Genomic DNA, 16,858 nt, shown 5'->3' on the forward strand with positions numbered 1-16,858 from the left:
ATATAGAGTGGGCACTGTTTTTCCTAACATAACAATTTGTAATGTGCTGCTGGAGCATTTGAAGGTGCTAAAGAGGAGGATAGTTGCAAATGGTCCAGCAACCTTAGAGCTGAGAATTTTTTTCAAGCTCTGGAAAAAGTTGACTGCCCAGGGCCACATCGAAATACATACGTTAAAGTGGCAGGAACGTTTTTTTTCCCTATTTACTTTAATGTTAAGCATTGCTTTCCTAATACATGTACATATCACTACATACCTCACAAATCAAAAAATAATAAAGGAATGAATTTCTAATTTAAAGGGTTTGCCCAGCAAAGATAGGTGGCTCAGTTGGCAATAAAATCAGTGTGTTGAGCTTTTAATATATGTGGGGGATTACAATGAAGAAATTACTAAGCCTGGTATCCATCTTTGCCTTATTCTGCCCCCCCCCCCTCCGATTTTGTCACATAAGGAAGGTATATAAGATATTTAAAGTTCTGGTAGGGAGTAAGACCACAGTGGGTATGACAGGTAGGAGACCTAATGCCTGTGAACTCAAAAGCCCATATTTTATTACTAAAAGTATAAAAATGAAAAACATATGCAGTACATCTCTGCAATGTATGCACATTTTCCAGTATTTTAACCCTTTAAAGACCCTGCAAGTGCAGAAACATACATGTTGATCCAGCAGGAATGCACTTAGCTATTAAGCCCTGTTGTGGACTGGGATTTATGTGGACTGAGTTGTCAGCCCTGCCCAGTGTCTTCTGCTAAACTACTCAACCACTCCTACTCTCCGATCTCTACAAATGAAAGGCTTGTCAATTTGGAGACTATTATAAGAACTGACAAGATCAGTGTTCGTTTTTTGGAAGTTATTAAACAGATATAGCAAAATGCTTCCAATGGTATATTTAAGGCCTCATGCATACAAAATGCCTCTTTCACGGGCATATAGCATATTTATTTTTTTATGCTTCGAATTACAAATCTATGTTAGCCCATATGGCCATGCACATTTGGCTTTTAGATCAATATTTTAATAGCAGCATTTAGAGGCTTAAAAATAATACACCAAAGCTGAGATTGGAGAGAACTTTACAAGCATAATTTATACACTTAAACACATGTAAACACACATAAACAAGCATTTTTGAGTGTAAATGTATTCCAATGGCTCTAATAAACTATTATATTAGCCAGTAGAATGCATTTACCCTTAACAGCATACGTGCATAAACATGCGTACAAATGCTGCATTAGAGCAATTTTTTGCCAAGTTCTGCCCGAAAACATTCAGCATAAATTCATACCCCCCGTGTGCATTAGGCCTAGCAGATCAAAAGGGAGCAAATAAGGGAAGTTCTTTGTTGGGGTTTACACACATTTTAAACACTGCCTGATCATGCACAGTATTTACTTGGCAGAAACCCAAAAAATATTTTCCTCTTTCCCCCCCCCCCCAGGTACAGCATTAAGATTTGATGGACATAGCTTTCTACATTACCACCATGAGGTTAGTGGTGGCTGGAAAGTCCAGTTCAGACTGAAAACCCTCCAGCCTAGATCTGTTTTGGTGTTTGTAAATGGCTCTTCTTCATCTCTTCTAGAGGTAGGTTTTTATTTATCTGTGAGCAGAAGTATATCACTGTAACAATTTGACCAAAACAAATTATATATTATAAACTTTCTTTGAAGGCAATACATTATGCTTGCAATAGTACCACGAGATCACTAAATATCTGATTGCATTTTTAAACCATTACTCTAATTTAAAATAAAAAATTATGTAAAATAGCAACCTGAACTGTAAGGGTCTAGATCAGTTCTTATATTCTCCAACAACACATATAGAGTAAAGGATGAGGAAGTGTTCAGCTGAATTATAGGGAATAATAGCCAGATTGACACTGGCGCCGCTCACTGTCCTCTGATTTGTGTACTTGTTCCTTTCTTGGTGACAACCTACAATACACCTGATGATGTCCTATACAGGTCAGGCAGTTGAAGCATATAGCTTCATTTTGGTATATAGCTTGCAGTGCAGGTCCTTCAGTTTTTAGCATGTTGTATAGGTGCCAAATTGAAATCTTTTATTGACAGTTTAACTAATATATTACAGACATAAATGTAACAGTTTTAAACCATAAGCGTTAGTGCTAAACTTGATTTTAGACATATGGATTTTTTTAACAGTGATGGTAAGATTTAGGGCCAAATCCACAAAGACCCGGCGTAACGGCGAAATTCTAATTTAAGTTACACTGCCTTAAAATTTCTACCTAAGTGCCCGATCCACAAAGCACTTACCTAGAAATTTCTGGCCGTGTAACTTAAATTCCGCCGGCGCAAGGCGTTCCTCATTTCATGGGGGCGATTCCCATTTAAATGAGGCGCGCTCCCGCGCCGGCCGTACTGCGCATGCTCGTGACGTCATTTTCCCGACGTGCATAGCGCGAAATTACGTTACGCCGGGCTTTGTGGATTGCGATACGGCGCGAAAAAAAAAGTTCAAATTCGAAAAAAACCTGCGTCGCTAGACAGAAGGGTCTGCTTTTACATGGTGTACTAACTTTTGGGCCAAATCCTCAAAAGAGATACGACGGAGTAACTGCTGTTACTCCGTCGTATCCCTGGTCCTAACTATGGAACTGATCCACAGAATCAGTTTTCCATAGTTAGGGAGAAGATCCGGCATGTGTAATTGAATTACACTGCCGGATCTTAGGATGCAGCACCGCATCCGCCGCTGGGGGCATTTCGTATCGAAATGCCGCCTCGGGTATGCAAATTAGCACTTACGGAGATCCACAAAGCTTTTCAGCTTCGTTTTTTCTCCGTAAGTATTAAGTTGCATACGCAAAATTAGGGCTGCTTTTACAAGGTGTAAAGTTAGTACACCATGTAAAAGCAGTCTTAAATTCTGTTCACCAGTTAATCATGAAAAACCATCATTCAATCAGCGCTTGCAGTCAATCTGTGCATTCTGAAGTGAGGGAGGGGGCAGTCCCGGGTGTCCCCACTGTCAAAATACAATAGTACAGCGGGAGAGATCCTTGCATCCAAATTGTTTGTGTTGATGGAAAGATCTGTGAACTTTTTTAACTTCAACCAGCTGGTTTAATGAAAAAAAAAAAAAAACTCAGTGTATACCCATCGTTATTCAATTCTGACTTCAGCAAAGTGAATTCTGATTGGATAGATTGAGTTAATAGACTTTGCACCTTGCACTATTTATTATCCACTTAAGGACCGGACCAATATGCTGCCTAAAGACCCAAGGTGTTTTTACAGTTCGGGACTGCGTCGCTTTAACAGACAATTGCGCGGTCGTGCGACGTGGCTCCCAAACAAAATTGGCGTCCTTTTTTTCCCACAAATAGAGCTTTCTTTTGGTGGTATTTGTTCACATCTGCGGTTTTTAGTTTTTGCGCTATAAACAAAAATAGAGCGACAATTTTGAAAAAAATTCAATATTTTTTACTTTTTGCTATAATAAATATCCCCCAAAAACATATATAACATTTTTTTTTTCCTCAGTTTAGGCCGATACGTATTCTTCTACCTATTTTTGGTAAAAAAAATCGCAATAATCGTTTATCGGTTGGTTTGCGCAAAATTTATATGGTTTACAAAATAGGGGATAGTTTTTTTTGCATTTTTATTTTTTTTATTTTTTTTACTACTAATGGCGGCGACCAGCGATTTTTTTCGTGACTGCGACATTATGGCGGACACTTCGGACAATTTTGACACATTTTTGGGACCATTGTCATTTTCACAGCAAAAAATGCATTTAAATTGCATTGTTTATTGTGAAAATGACAGTTGCAGTTTGGGAGTTAAACACAGGGGGCGCTATAACATTTAGGGTTCACCTAGTGTGTGTTTACAACTGTAGGGGGGTGTGGCTGTAGGACTGACATCATCGATCGAGTCTCCCTAATAAAAGGGATCACTCGATCGATGAAGCCGCCACAGTGAAGCACGGGGAAGCCGTGTTTACATACGGCTCTCCCCGTTCTTCAGCTCCGGGGAGCGATCGCGACGGGGCGGCTATAAACGAATAGCCGCGCCGTCGTCCCGGATCGCTCCCCGAGGGAACCCGACCGCCGCATGTACCGGGGGGGGGGGGTCCCGATCGGACCCCCGACCCACGTCAAGCAGAGCACGTACAGGTACGTACATGTGCCTGTCCGTGCCATTCTGCTGACGTATATGTACATGAGGAGGTCGGCAAGTGGTTATAAAAAGACTTACAGAAAAGTTTCTTTGCTTTCCAATGCAACTTCTGGAGTGGGGGTAGAATGGTTTTGCTTTAATATACCAGCAGAAACCTATGGCACATCGTTTTCAGAGGAAATGGTCAGCCACCTATGTTTGAATTTTTCTCTGCTACTATTATATATCTGGTATCTGCTCCATGTAATTAATTAACCACCATATATGTGCAGGTTATAAAATTGTATATTTTGGTAACACACATGCAATCACTGTCATCTAATGCCCATGGCTAGCATTACACTTGTTTTTGAATATGTATAACTTGGATTTTTTGCTCCTGTGCTGTGATCAGACAATATTTCCTGTAGTGCAGGTTTGTTGTTCTGTAAATGAACTGGCTAAATATTTGTTAGTATAATAATACTTAGAATAGTTTATATCTGTATGTCATGCTTAAAGCACTGAAGTCTCATTAAAGTTAAAGGTAGGATGTGTAGATAGATGATCAAGCAATCTTGCCTGAAGGCATCTTAGCAAGTTTCTGCTTGTACAGCCTCAGATTGTTTCAACATTTTGTAGGTGGAAAAGGTATATTTTCTTTTCAGTACATTTCACATAAAATGCATGTGAGCTGTGCAAGAAACCTATCCCTCACATACAAAAAATAGTATTTGAGTATGTCAGTCACAAGTACAGATGCATTTAGTTCTAAATAGCAGCCAAAAAGTCAAATATAATTGTAGAGGTTCGTTAATCATTAGTTATTTGGCTTGTCTTGTAAATGCAGTAGAAGAAAAACAGGTTACATTTTTCTTTTGTAATTCGCAATTCATAAAATATGAACGATAAGAATAGATTTCACAGGAAAGAACTAGCTTGCCGATAGAGAATTTCAGTTTGCTTGTTCTGTGTCCTACTGTGCTGATACCCTCTACATTAGAATGTTGAAAACTTTGGAGACAATGTCAAAAACAAATATTAATGAGAACTACGCAAGACATGACACAGCTGGCACCAATGATGTCAGAGAACTCAGGACAGGAAAGTTGTGAGCAGGAGTTTTGGTAGGCTGGGGTATTAGGTTCATAAGCCCCAGGTCTCCAGGCAGGTGCCCCGGGTCTTGGGTGTATGACACCCCAAATTAAAGTATAATCAGAAAAAATATTGATGTATTCGTTTGTAAACAATACCCACCCCTTCCTGTCAAGGCCACACCCCTTTCTGTTTAAGGCCCGGCCTGAAATTTCCCAGTGGGGACACTAGTTCTTAGGGCGGGGGGCATTAGATTCCCTTAATTTGCATAGATTTCCTCTCACTTCCTGTTTGGCTATGGGGCAGGATGAGAAGGGAAATCTTTGCAATGGGACAGGGATGGTAAAAATTAAACTGACAGGGGCTATAACCCTCCCTTGCTCTATTCAAAATGATGCCTATAGTTTTACTTTAAGCACAAATTTCTGATAATTTTATGGAGAGAACTAAGAACATATAACCATGCCAAGGGTGTAGCAGAAAACATATAGCACAGTGAGGAAGGTTTGTGGTCCAGGATGAAAGGACAGTCGAAATTAGTAGTAGCTTGCATTACACCAACAGTGTAGTGCAAGCTGGCGGGGACTCTTTCCGTGCTGCCCCCCTGCAAAGTGCTGCCCTAGGCTTGGGCCTTGTTGGCCTAGGCCAGGATACAGCGTTGGGTGGACCCATGTGTAATGGTAATGTGATCTAAGTGAAGAGCCCTCATTAGACAAGATTTAAGTCAAGGGATATCTGCCTTCTGTATCTTCCTATCCCACTTGATATCTGGTGAGGAACACTGCTTCACACCACCTATTGATAATCTAATCCTTGTATGAGTTTCCCAGTATCGCTGGTGACAATTGTTTTATATCATATTTACTCTCTTTCAATATGCAGTAGAAGAAAGTATAACCAATAAGGTTATGGTAAGAGGGGACTAAAGCGTCACTCCTTCACAAATTCTTCCCGGCGTCGTCAGACCTTTGCTGGCGCTGCCAAGCTGACACGGGTACACTCGTACACATTTTCTGGTCATGTCCTGGCCTGCGCCACTTTTGGCGGGTGGTACGGGAGGTGGCTCAGAAATTCATGGACCGTATCATACCAGATGATCCTGCATTCTTTCTCCTGCACGCGTCTAACATCCCAGAGAAAGTGTACAAAAAGTCTGTGATCAGACACCTGTTTGACGTAGCCATGGCCTGCATCCCACTTCACTGGAAAGCCACTCTTCCACCGACCATTGCCTCTTGGCTGACTAGGGTGGAAGAGATAAAACACATGGAAGATCTCATCCTTATGGCGTAAAACAAGCAGGAAACATTCACTAACACTTGGCAACAGTGGAACATCTTCATATTTTCCGCTGAGGGGCAAGCATTGAGAGACCCCTCCGCTGCCGTATGAAGACATGTTCTCTTGCGGGGTTTCCCACCCCCCCAGAATTTCTAGGGGAAGGCACAGGCCACTACACTGATGGCTCTGGTGAGCCTCGCCGACACTCCCTATACAGGAGTCTGCCCTCCTCACACCCCCCCTCCTCTCCCCCCTTCACCCCCAGATACTATGACCGCTTCCTATTTTACTCCTCTCTTCTACTATTCTTCTCTTTACTTTTCTCAATCTCTCCTTTCTCGATAAATAGAAAAAGAAGGGCCTGGGCCCATGGGCTCTGACACCCAACATCGTCACAAATTAGCACATATCCACCGTCCTCATATAGGAGGACCTCCCAGTCATGGATGAAACTTTGATATAATAAAGTCAACGGGACAATGACCTGTTGTTGTATTAGTTATGCTACTTTGTACCAAGATTTGTACCAGTGCTATGGTTATATATTCAGCTGTTATATGTAATGTGTCAGGCCATGTGGGTCTGGCCCCTGTTATAAATAAAAAAAATAAAAACAGAGGGGACTAAAGAAATAAAAAGCCCTTTAACTGAATCTGTGGATAACACAGAAGAACCTTCTTAGAACCAAAAATATTAACATGTCTCATTTCATCACATATCATAAGAAAAGAGGATTATTCCGCAATTTAGAACAGTGGACAAAGCCATGCAAATTATTCCTTTAGGCCCCAATGACCAAATGTAAATCCAGTATTGATGGTGTATAGTGCAAATATAGCCTGCCTAATATGTTGAGCCACTTATTCAAAACTGCATAGTGTAAATATATGGAACATACTGTATGTTCATAAGGAAGCCCACACAAACACAGGGAGAATGTACAACCACAATACTGATACTGTATGCCTGGGCTGGAAACTGAATGAGCCTGGTGCTCCAAGGCAAAGTTATTAAATGCTTAGCCAATGCTTAGCCATGTGCTGGCATGTTCAGTGTAGACAAGACAATGAAAGTTAATCTGACCTTTGAATTACTGCACACCATTGCTTTATACATCGTGTTAGTAAATTAAAGAGGTAAAGAGGTTTCAGTTAGTGTTTGCAAATTAATGGAAACAATATCCAATCACATTGCTTTTAATAAATGATATTTAATCATGCTAATCATTCTAACCTGTGGGAATGGAAAATATTGTTGGTTGTTACTACTGCATATTACTGCCCTTTGCACTGTCAGTGATGTTTGCTATTTGGCTTTAATAAGCAGAGCACAGTGGTGTTATCCTCTTAATCTTGGTTTGTTTTTGGTTTACAGCTTGATAATGGGTATTTGCAATATAAATATCAGTGCCAAGGAATTATGACCAAGAACCTGCTTTTGGAGACTATGGTAAATGATGGAACTCTGCATAGTATTATCCTCGAGGTGACCGCCAAATTTGCCAAGTTCCATGTGGACAGCATAGAATCTGAGCTGCCCCTGCCAGATTGCTCAGGTCATTCGTCTCATCTGTTTATTGGGGCTTTGATACAGGAATCAGACTATGTGTCTCAAGGATTCCAGGGCTGTCTGGATGACATCAGCATCAACGGTCAAGCAGTGGAAAGCCTGGGGAGGTCTATTCAGCAGAAGGGCACATCACCATGCTGTGATCATACCCATGCTTGTAGACACAACCCATGTCCCAGTGAGAGAATGTGTGCAGAAATGCCCAATGGAGGTAGGAGGCATGGCTGTTTTATAGAGTTGGTTGCTTTAGATCATTAGTTGTCAAGTTGCTAACATTTATATTATGTATTTCTCCAGCATATGCCTGTCTATGCCATTCTCCCTTCCCGGGCCCCAACTGTGTCCTGGATACCAACCCTTGTGCCACATCTTCTTGCTCACAAGGCAGAATTTGCTCACCCATGTCCAATGGGTTTACATGTAGCTGCCCTCCAGGATATCAGGGTGACAGGTAAGATTGTCTTACAAGTTTTCAGCACTCTTTTTTTACTTTGTATGATTCAACTACAGCTAATCATTCCAAATGTTTGGACAAGATGAGCTTCAGTGGTTTTTGTTTAGGAGACCAAGGTTATATTTCTGTGAATCCTGCACCCTGTTTTTAAAGATTCTCATACAGCTAGTCAAATGCCTGAACCAGTCAAACAATCATGCATGAATGCATGGGGAAAAAAAATCTCGCCAGATCAGTGCTATTTAGCTAGACATGGGAAAATAATTCTTGAATTTTACCTTTGTAAGCAAACCAGTCCCAAATAAAATTTTGTAAAACTAAGCCGATTGTGTAAACATGCACACCAGTCTGGGAGCCTCCCCATACCAAGCCAACAACTACCTGCTTTACAGTAAACCAGGGTAGCTTAAAGCATGTCTAAAACCTTAAACAAAAATTTTAAGCCGAACTCCAGTTGGTTACAAATTACAAGCGTCTGAGCTTTCCACAGAAAATGTTGGTTACCCTGCTATATGCTTTTTGAGGTTTTATTTGGGGAAGTTCATTGCTAGGAAAATAATAGTAATAAAGTGAATAAAAACTAAACTCCTGAAATTAGGTGACCGGAATAAACGAATGAAGTAATCTATACCAATGTACAAATTAACAAATGATACTAGGGGTTGCCCAAAAAAATCAAGAAAGGTTGGTTTCAGTGGATAGAAACCCTGCAAACTTTAGTCTTTGGTTGACAAATTATTAGATATAGGGGGCTTTATGTGCAGCCTCTGATTTTAGCATAGGACCGCACATAATATTTGATCTATGTAATGCTACAGAAGACTTTTAGGCACATAGTTACATAAGACTGCTTAAAATCACTACTTGTAAAGTCCAGTTTATTTCTCTTACATTTTTGCTACCTGTAGTTTCCCCAAGAAATGCTATCACCAACTTTGAGATTCACCACAGCAAGCTCCACTATCAAAGATCAGAGAAAAAAAAAAACTAAAAAAAAAAAAGAGAAAAATAAATAAGCAGCACATTCTTATCTAGGACACCTGCTGATGAAGCACTAAGGCAGGCTGCTGTGGTCCGAAGGGCATACATTAAGTACCAAAGGGCAACATGCTGGGGTCTAGACAACTTGTCTGGAATGTAGTACAAAAAAGTATATCATGGAATAAACATAGCTACTCCTTATCAATTATATGCAGACATAAACATGAAAAATCAAAAACTTTTAGTTTTTTCCACTGATTGTTGTTCCCCATTTCTTGATATGTTACCTATATGATGTTTAATACTGATGTAACTAAGAGTGTACTGTAGTTTGGCGCCATTCCACAAGCGTGCACAATTTTAAAGCTTGATATGTTAGGTATCTATTTACTCGGCGTAACATCATCTTTTATATTTTACCAGACAATTGGGTTATATTTTTCATTTTTTTTGCATTCAAATTCATTAAAATGTATTTTTTTCCAAAAAATTGCGTTTAAAAAAACTACTGTGTAAATACTGTGTGACATAAAAAATTGCAACATTCTATTCTCTAGGGTCTCTGCTATATATATATATATATATATATATATACCGGTATATATATTATATATATACACACACACACACACAGTAAAACCTTGGTTTGAGAGTAACTTGGTTTGAGATCGTTTTGCAAGACAAGCTAAATTTTTTAATAGATTTTGACTTGATATACAAGCAATGTCTTGATATACAAGTAGCGTCATTTCACAACTGAGTATGAAAGAGAAGAGAGGCGCCTCTAAGTGTAGCAATATGGTTACATTTAATGAAGGTACGACATTTAGCAACTCATGGTTAATGATTAAAATGGGCACATCTAAGTATGCACTGCCATCAACATCATCTCTTCCACTCTTCACTCCACGAGCGCTTCAAGCCTCGCTCTGAGAATGGTCTACTGCAGGGTAGTCTTCCCGGTCACTTCCAGCTGCTGTTATAATGGTCACCATGACAAGGAAAAGGATGACTCTTCTCAGCAGGGAAACAGACTGCATTAAAATCTGTTTTTTTATAAGTAATATAGAGTATATTGAAATAAGTACCATATAAATAATTTTACACATTTACCTCTTTGCAGATGCCAGATTGCAGTGAGAAGCTGTCTGGATGGCCCATGTGTACAGGCCACTGACCTCTGCATCCCCAGTAGCACATGTAACTGCAGTGACGCTAACATTGGTCAGCTATGTCTAGAAGGGAACATGCCCGCTCCTGATAAGAGATTCCTCATATCTGGTCCCCAGGAGATAGCAGAGATCCTAGGAGGAGTCCTTGCTGTCTTGGTGTTAGTGGGGGTGTTTGTCATCTTCAGAAAACGCCTGTGCCAACGAACTGGTACCCACAAGCCAACTGCACAGGAGGATCCAGACCTGAAGAACTATATATCCAGAGACATAGGTGTGGGAACTCAAGGAACGTGCATGGAACTGAATATCCTTAGTCCTGCTGCTCGGATTCAGCTGGACGCTGAGGGACAGTCACGTATGAACCCTGTCCCAGAGCTCCTTACCTTCTGCAAGCCCCAGGCAAGACCAGTCGTGTGCAGCGTGGCTCCAAATCTACCTCCTGCACCTCCGTCCAGTTCCGACAATGAGTCCATCGCCAAGAACAACTGGGACTGTGAGGAGAACAGTAAGTACTTCTGTCTTTTTATATGCTTTTGTAAGTTTGTATTGCAGTGTACCTGCTAGGGATATTAGCTGTCCCAGTTTGTCCTGTTGACCACTATTACCAGAACTGAAAGTAGGGCTTTTGTTCTCAGAAAATAGGTGCAGGAACTCAACCATGGCCCCCCAAAAAAACCCCCTCCAAACCACATCAAATAGTGGGTGTGGTCAAATTTCACTAACAGCGGAAGGGTCTTAAAGGGGTCCTAAGTACCAGGAGTGCAGAGTACGGGGGGGGGGGGGGTGTTGCATGCTACATAAGTAGTGCAGAGTTCAGGGTTGTGCTACACAAAGAGTGCAAAGTTCAGGGGTACACTACACACAGAGTGCAGAGTTTAGCCTTCTTCCACAGCTGCCTACCTCTGCATCCCCTATCCACATCTCACTTTCATCCCTTTTCAGCTCTGACCTCTGCATGCAACCCACCTTCCACTGCCCCCATCTTGACCCTTCCTCCCTAAAAGCTCTACCATCTTCCACATGTTTTAATTGTGTTGCTGTATTAAGCTTAAAGGGCATCCACATTACTCCCCGGGCACCTGCATCTTCCTTGTCACCATCCTTCACTCAGTAGGAGCTGCTTAGGAGATCCGATCTGTGGGAGCCATTGGGAGACAATGGAAAGTAGCAAAAGACGGATGGACGGCCGCACACCAACGAACTCTTGAGTTGTCTTTATTGAAGGAACATAAGCAAACACCGCAAATACACAGCAGGAATCAAAAACAGCCAAAGCGTTTCACACTTAGTGCTTATTCATGGCCAGTGTGAGTGTGAAACGCGTCAGCTGTTTTTGATTCCTGCTGTGTATTTGCAGTGTTTGCTTATGTTCCTTCAATAAAGACAACTCAAGAGTTCGTTGGTGTGCGGCCGTCCATTCGTCTTTTGCTACTTTCCATTGCCTAGTGCATTGCCAGCACCCACACCCACCTGGACTTATCCACAATTGCACTTGGGATTTCCCTGGAGCGGTGAACCCCACCTCGCATTGGGAGACAAGATGCCACTTGTAAATACAGAAGCTGGACTTATTTGCTTCCAAGTAATAGTAGTAGGCATGGAGCAGAGGGCCCGAGCCAGAGGTTGTGGAACTGCGTTCCACCAAATTTCAGCTGAAGAAAAGTCCTCTCTAGTGAGGGGGAATACAACATTTTCAGTTTTCATTGCGGTTGGACTAGAGAGGAAATCTTCTAATAAGAGGAGATTTCCCTCACTTTACAGAGATTTCTTCTTGTTTTGTCTGCAAGATGAAAAGTGAAGGGAAATCTCTCCAACGGGACACAGGTGGCAAAATAAACGTGACAGGGATTTTAAAGCTGAAGTTTAAAGTAGTATTGAACCCAAAAACAGGCATTTATTACAGTGCCTTGAAAAGGTATTCCATGTTTTCCAACTGAAACAGCTGTCCTACTAATGTAGCAGTTAGAGTGACGAGACAAACCATTTACCATACACTGGGGTGCTTACAATGATCAGATTTTATTTATGTAAAAGGAAACATAAAAAGGAACAAAACTGCTGCTGTAACTGCAATGTAAGCTGGAGTTTAGCTTCAATTTTCTAATTTATCTAAATCTGCATCTAACACTGACTTTCCCCCTCAAACCAACAATGCTGCAGTTCAAAGGTGTCTCTGGGCTCCTTCGTCCAGAGTGGGGGCACTCTTATACAGAAAGTGTGTTACTGGCCGGATCACCAGGTGAAAACTGTATAGGGGGGGGGGGGGCTAAAAAAGAAAACAAATGCACCCGCTCCATCAAATGATTGGTAAGCCGCAATATATTGTTTTGGGTTTAAGACTGTTCCGATCGGCTTATATTTGGTCCTCCCTTCTTATGGCCACATGCTAATTACATAATTACATTCTAAAATAAAACCTGTCTTCTTTTCATACCTTGTTTTAAAATAAGTGATATCATTAGTTCTTTAACCACTTAAAGACCTCAGGTGTTTTTCAGATTTGGTGTTTGCAAGACTAAAACAGTTTTTTCTGCTAGAAAATTACTTAAAACCCCCAAACATTATATATTTTTTTTCTAACACCCTAGAGAATAAAATGGCGGTCATCGCAATACTTTTTGTCACACCGTATTTGCGCAGCAGTCTTACAAGCGCACTTTTTTTGGAAAAAATTCACTTTTTTGAATTAAAAAATAAGACAACAATAAATTTGGCCCAATTTTTTTATATATTGTGAAAGATAATGTTACGCCGAGTAAAATGATACCCAACATGTCACGCTTTAAAATTGCGCCCGCTCGTGGCATGGCGTCAAACTTTTACCCTTAAAAATCTAGATAGGCGACGTTTAAAAAATTCTATAAGTTGCATTTTTTTGAGCTAAAGAGTAGCTCTAGGGCTATAATTATTGCTCTTGCTCTAACGATCGCGGCGATACCTCACTTGTGTGATTTAAACACCGTTTTCATATGCGGGCGCTACTCGCGTATGCGTTCGCTTCTGCGCGCGAGCTCGTCAGGACGGGGCGCTTTAAAAAATTTTTTTTTTTGTTTTCTTATTTAATTTTATTGATTTTATTATTTTTTTACACTAAAATATAAAAAAAAAAAAAATGATCACTTTTATTCCTATTACAAGGAATGTAAACATCCCTTGTAGTAGAAAAAAGCATGACAGGTCCTCTTAAATATGAGATCTGGGGTCAAAAAGACCTCAGATCTCATATTTAGGCTTAAATGCAAAAAAAAAAAAAAAAAAGGAAAATTTGTCATTTAAAAAAATGACAGAAAAAAAATTGTCTCTTTAAGAGGCTGGGCGGGACTGACGTTTTGACGTCACTTCCGCCCAGCAGAGCTATGAGGACGGGTGGGGGCCATCTTGCCCTCACTCAAGTCCTCACTCTCCAGGCGGCAGCATCGGATCTCCTCAGCCGCTACCGACGGCTCCGGTAAGCGGCGGAGGGCCCCTCTCCCGCCACCGATAACGGCGATCTCGCGGCGAATCCGCCGCGGAGATCGCCGTTATCGTTTACACGGCCGCCCGCTGAAAACATGGATATCTCAGTTGTGGCAGCAGCTGCTGCCGTTACTGAGATATCCATGTTTAAAAAGAGGACGTACATTTACAATAGGCGGGTCTTTAAGTGGTTAAACAATGAAGGCAGATCAAGGCTGGTGGAAGGGATGCCGTACATAGCTCTCAAAAACCTCACCCTACCTCAATACTTCTCTCAAGAGCCCTCAAACTTCATACAAGAAATGGGCTTACTCTTCATAGGAGCTATGCAAAAAATAAATCTCCTTCATGGGTGGGTTTCAGTCTGGAGGCGCGAGTGTTCCTAGCAAGACTGTATTTGCATGCAGACTGCCCTAGGTAGCCCCACTTATGATGCCTTCATGATTGGAAGGACTGAACAGCAGACTAGGAACAATCAGTAGTGGTCAACTTTAAAATTAGAGAGGGCCATAAGTGAGGGTCCCTACACAGAGGGCTGCACAATGGCAGTGCATTTTCTGGCATTAGGCCTGGTTCACACATATGCAGGTTTCAGTTGATGCCAATACCAGGTGCATTTTGCAGTTTTTCAATACATGTTTTTGATCTACTGAAGTCTATGAAACCAAAATCACAACCTGCTGGTGCCTGGTCCTTTTCATAAAATGCACAGATGTCAACGTGACCCAAAGGAACCATGTTAAATGAACCATAGTGTGTTTCTGCAAAACTGAAACGCACAAAAAATGCATAGGTGTGAACCAGGCCTCAAGGTGCATTGCTTCAAGTAATGCCGCGTACACACGATCAGGCTTTTGCCCGTCCAAAAGCACATTGGAATTCCATCGGAGTAAAAGAGAACCTGTTCTATATTTAAACTCTGATGGAATTTATCGGAATTCCGATGGAATTTCTCCGATGGGGTATACACACGGTTGGAATTTCCTATGGAAAAAGTCAGTCTGACTTTTTCCATCGGAAATTCCGATCGTGTAAATGCGGCAACTTTAAGTCCTGCTGCTTGTTATGCAATGCACTTTGATGAGTAAATGAGAGCAAAATAACCTCAAACATTGGTGTCAGTGTTCGCAATCAAAACCACCAGCATTGGTGTCAGTGGCTGCAATAGTAACCTCCAACATTGGTGTCAGTGTACACAATAATAACACCTAGTACTGGTGTCAGCGGACAAAATAATAACCCCTAGCACTGGTGTCAGGGACCGCAATAATAAACCTAAACCCCCCCTCCCCAAAAGGAGGTAGATTTACAGTGCTTTTGTACACCCTCACCCCACTTATCCTCAGTTGCAGTGCTATTTACCTCCCCTTCCTCCACTCATGGTGGTCAGTTGCAGTTGCAGTGCACCTTACCTCCACTAGTAGTCACTTACCTAATCACATTTGTCTGCATCACAATCGCTCTCCTCCCAAGGCCAAGACAGTAAAAACGTTCTCTCTATTCTGAGTGCTAGAATGCAGAAAGCATTCCAGTGCCTGGAAGCCCACTGCCTCTCTGTTGCCCTCTAGTGTCTGATAGGCGGTGGGCCACCTGTACAACTGTGACAAACTGAAGGTAAAGCTGGAGTTCAGCTTTAAGCAGCTAACATTTTTAATATCGGTATCCCTTTAAGAGATGTATGCTTTAGAGGTAAAAAAAGCTTCTGTTTATACAGAAAATTCTAAAATGTTTCTTCTGATAGACTGTACGTTTATTGTATAATACAGACAGGTAACACATTTATGTGTAACATACAGCATTGTGGGGACACTATGCAGGGTTGAGGGTTTGCTGACATCTGTTGGTTGATGTGAGCGACAGCAGCAAAGATTTTCCTGTCCTCACTTGCTGAAAACCTTGGAATCCACATGCTTGTGATTGACAGTGTTTGCTCTTTGTAAAGCCCTGGAATGCAAGGGGTGACTTTGCCACTTTTGTTAGCAACTCCAGGCAGTGGGGGATTGTGTAATTATCACACATTTCAGTGCCATGTTCACTGACAAGTACTCTAACAAACATCTGAATTCAATTTTTTCCTCCGGGCAGGAAAATTTGTGTTGCCATGTAGTAGATAGTTATGGGCTGACATTAGGCTCTCAATATAATAAAGGGGAAATGGTGATTTCATTGACAAGTTGCCTGGGCTTTGACAAATTAAGTGCAATTTTTACGGCTGATGGTTTAACCACTTCAGCCCGGGAAGATTTGGCTGCTGAATGACTGGGCCATTTTTTGCGATTTGGCACTGCGTCGCTTTAACTGACAGTTGCGCGGTCGTGCGACGCTGCACCCAAACAAAATTGATGTCCTTTTTTCCCACAAATAGAGCTTTCTTTTGGTGGTATTTTATCATCTCTGCGGTTTTTATTTTTTTCACTATAAACAAAAAAAAAGCAACAATTTAGAAATAAACACAAGGGGCCAGATTCACGTAGCGCAGCGGATCTATAGATCCGCTCGTTCTACGTGAATTAAGATCCGCTCCCGCAAGTTTAGGAGGCAAGTGGCTAATTCACAAACCACTTACCTCCAAACTTGCGACGGCGGATCCTAAATCCCCCGGCGGAATTCAAATTCCGCGGCTAGGGGAGTGTACTATTTAAATCAGGCGCGTTCCCGCGCCGATTTAAATGCGCATGCGCCGTCCGGGGGAATTTCCCGGCGT

At 41.5% G+C, this 16,858-nt stretch overlaps 1 protein-coding gene across 1 annotated transcript in view; it reads left to right on the top strand.

The window, feature by feature from the left end:
• The window catches only part of FAT2 (FAT atypical cadherin 2), a 180,860-nt gene that overhangs the window by 155,345 nt on the left and 8,657 nt on the right, over positions 1-16,858 (top strand). Inside the window, exons 20-23 of the mRNA XM_040345126.1 lie at positions 1,452-1,597; positions 7,897-8,302; positions 8,389-8,542; positions 10,650-11,203. Of these exons, the coding sequence (XP_040201060.1) occupies positions 1,452-1,597; positions 7,897-8,302; positions 8,389-8,542; positions 10,650-11,203 (1,260 nt within the window). The remainder of the gene's footprint in view (positions 1-1,451; positions 1,598-7,896; positions 8,303-8,388; positions 8,543-10,649; positions 11,204-16,858) is intronic.

Source organism: Rana temporaria, chromosome 3 (genome assembly GCF_905171775.1).
Source record: "Rana temporaria chromosome 3, aRanTem1.1, whole genome shotgun sequence".
Classification (NCBI taxonomy): domain Eukaryota; kingdom Metazoa; phylum Chordata; class Amphibia; order Anura; family Ranidae; genus Rana; species Rana temporaria.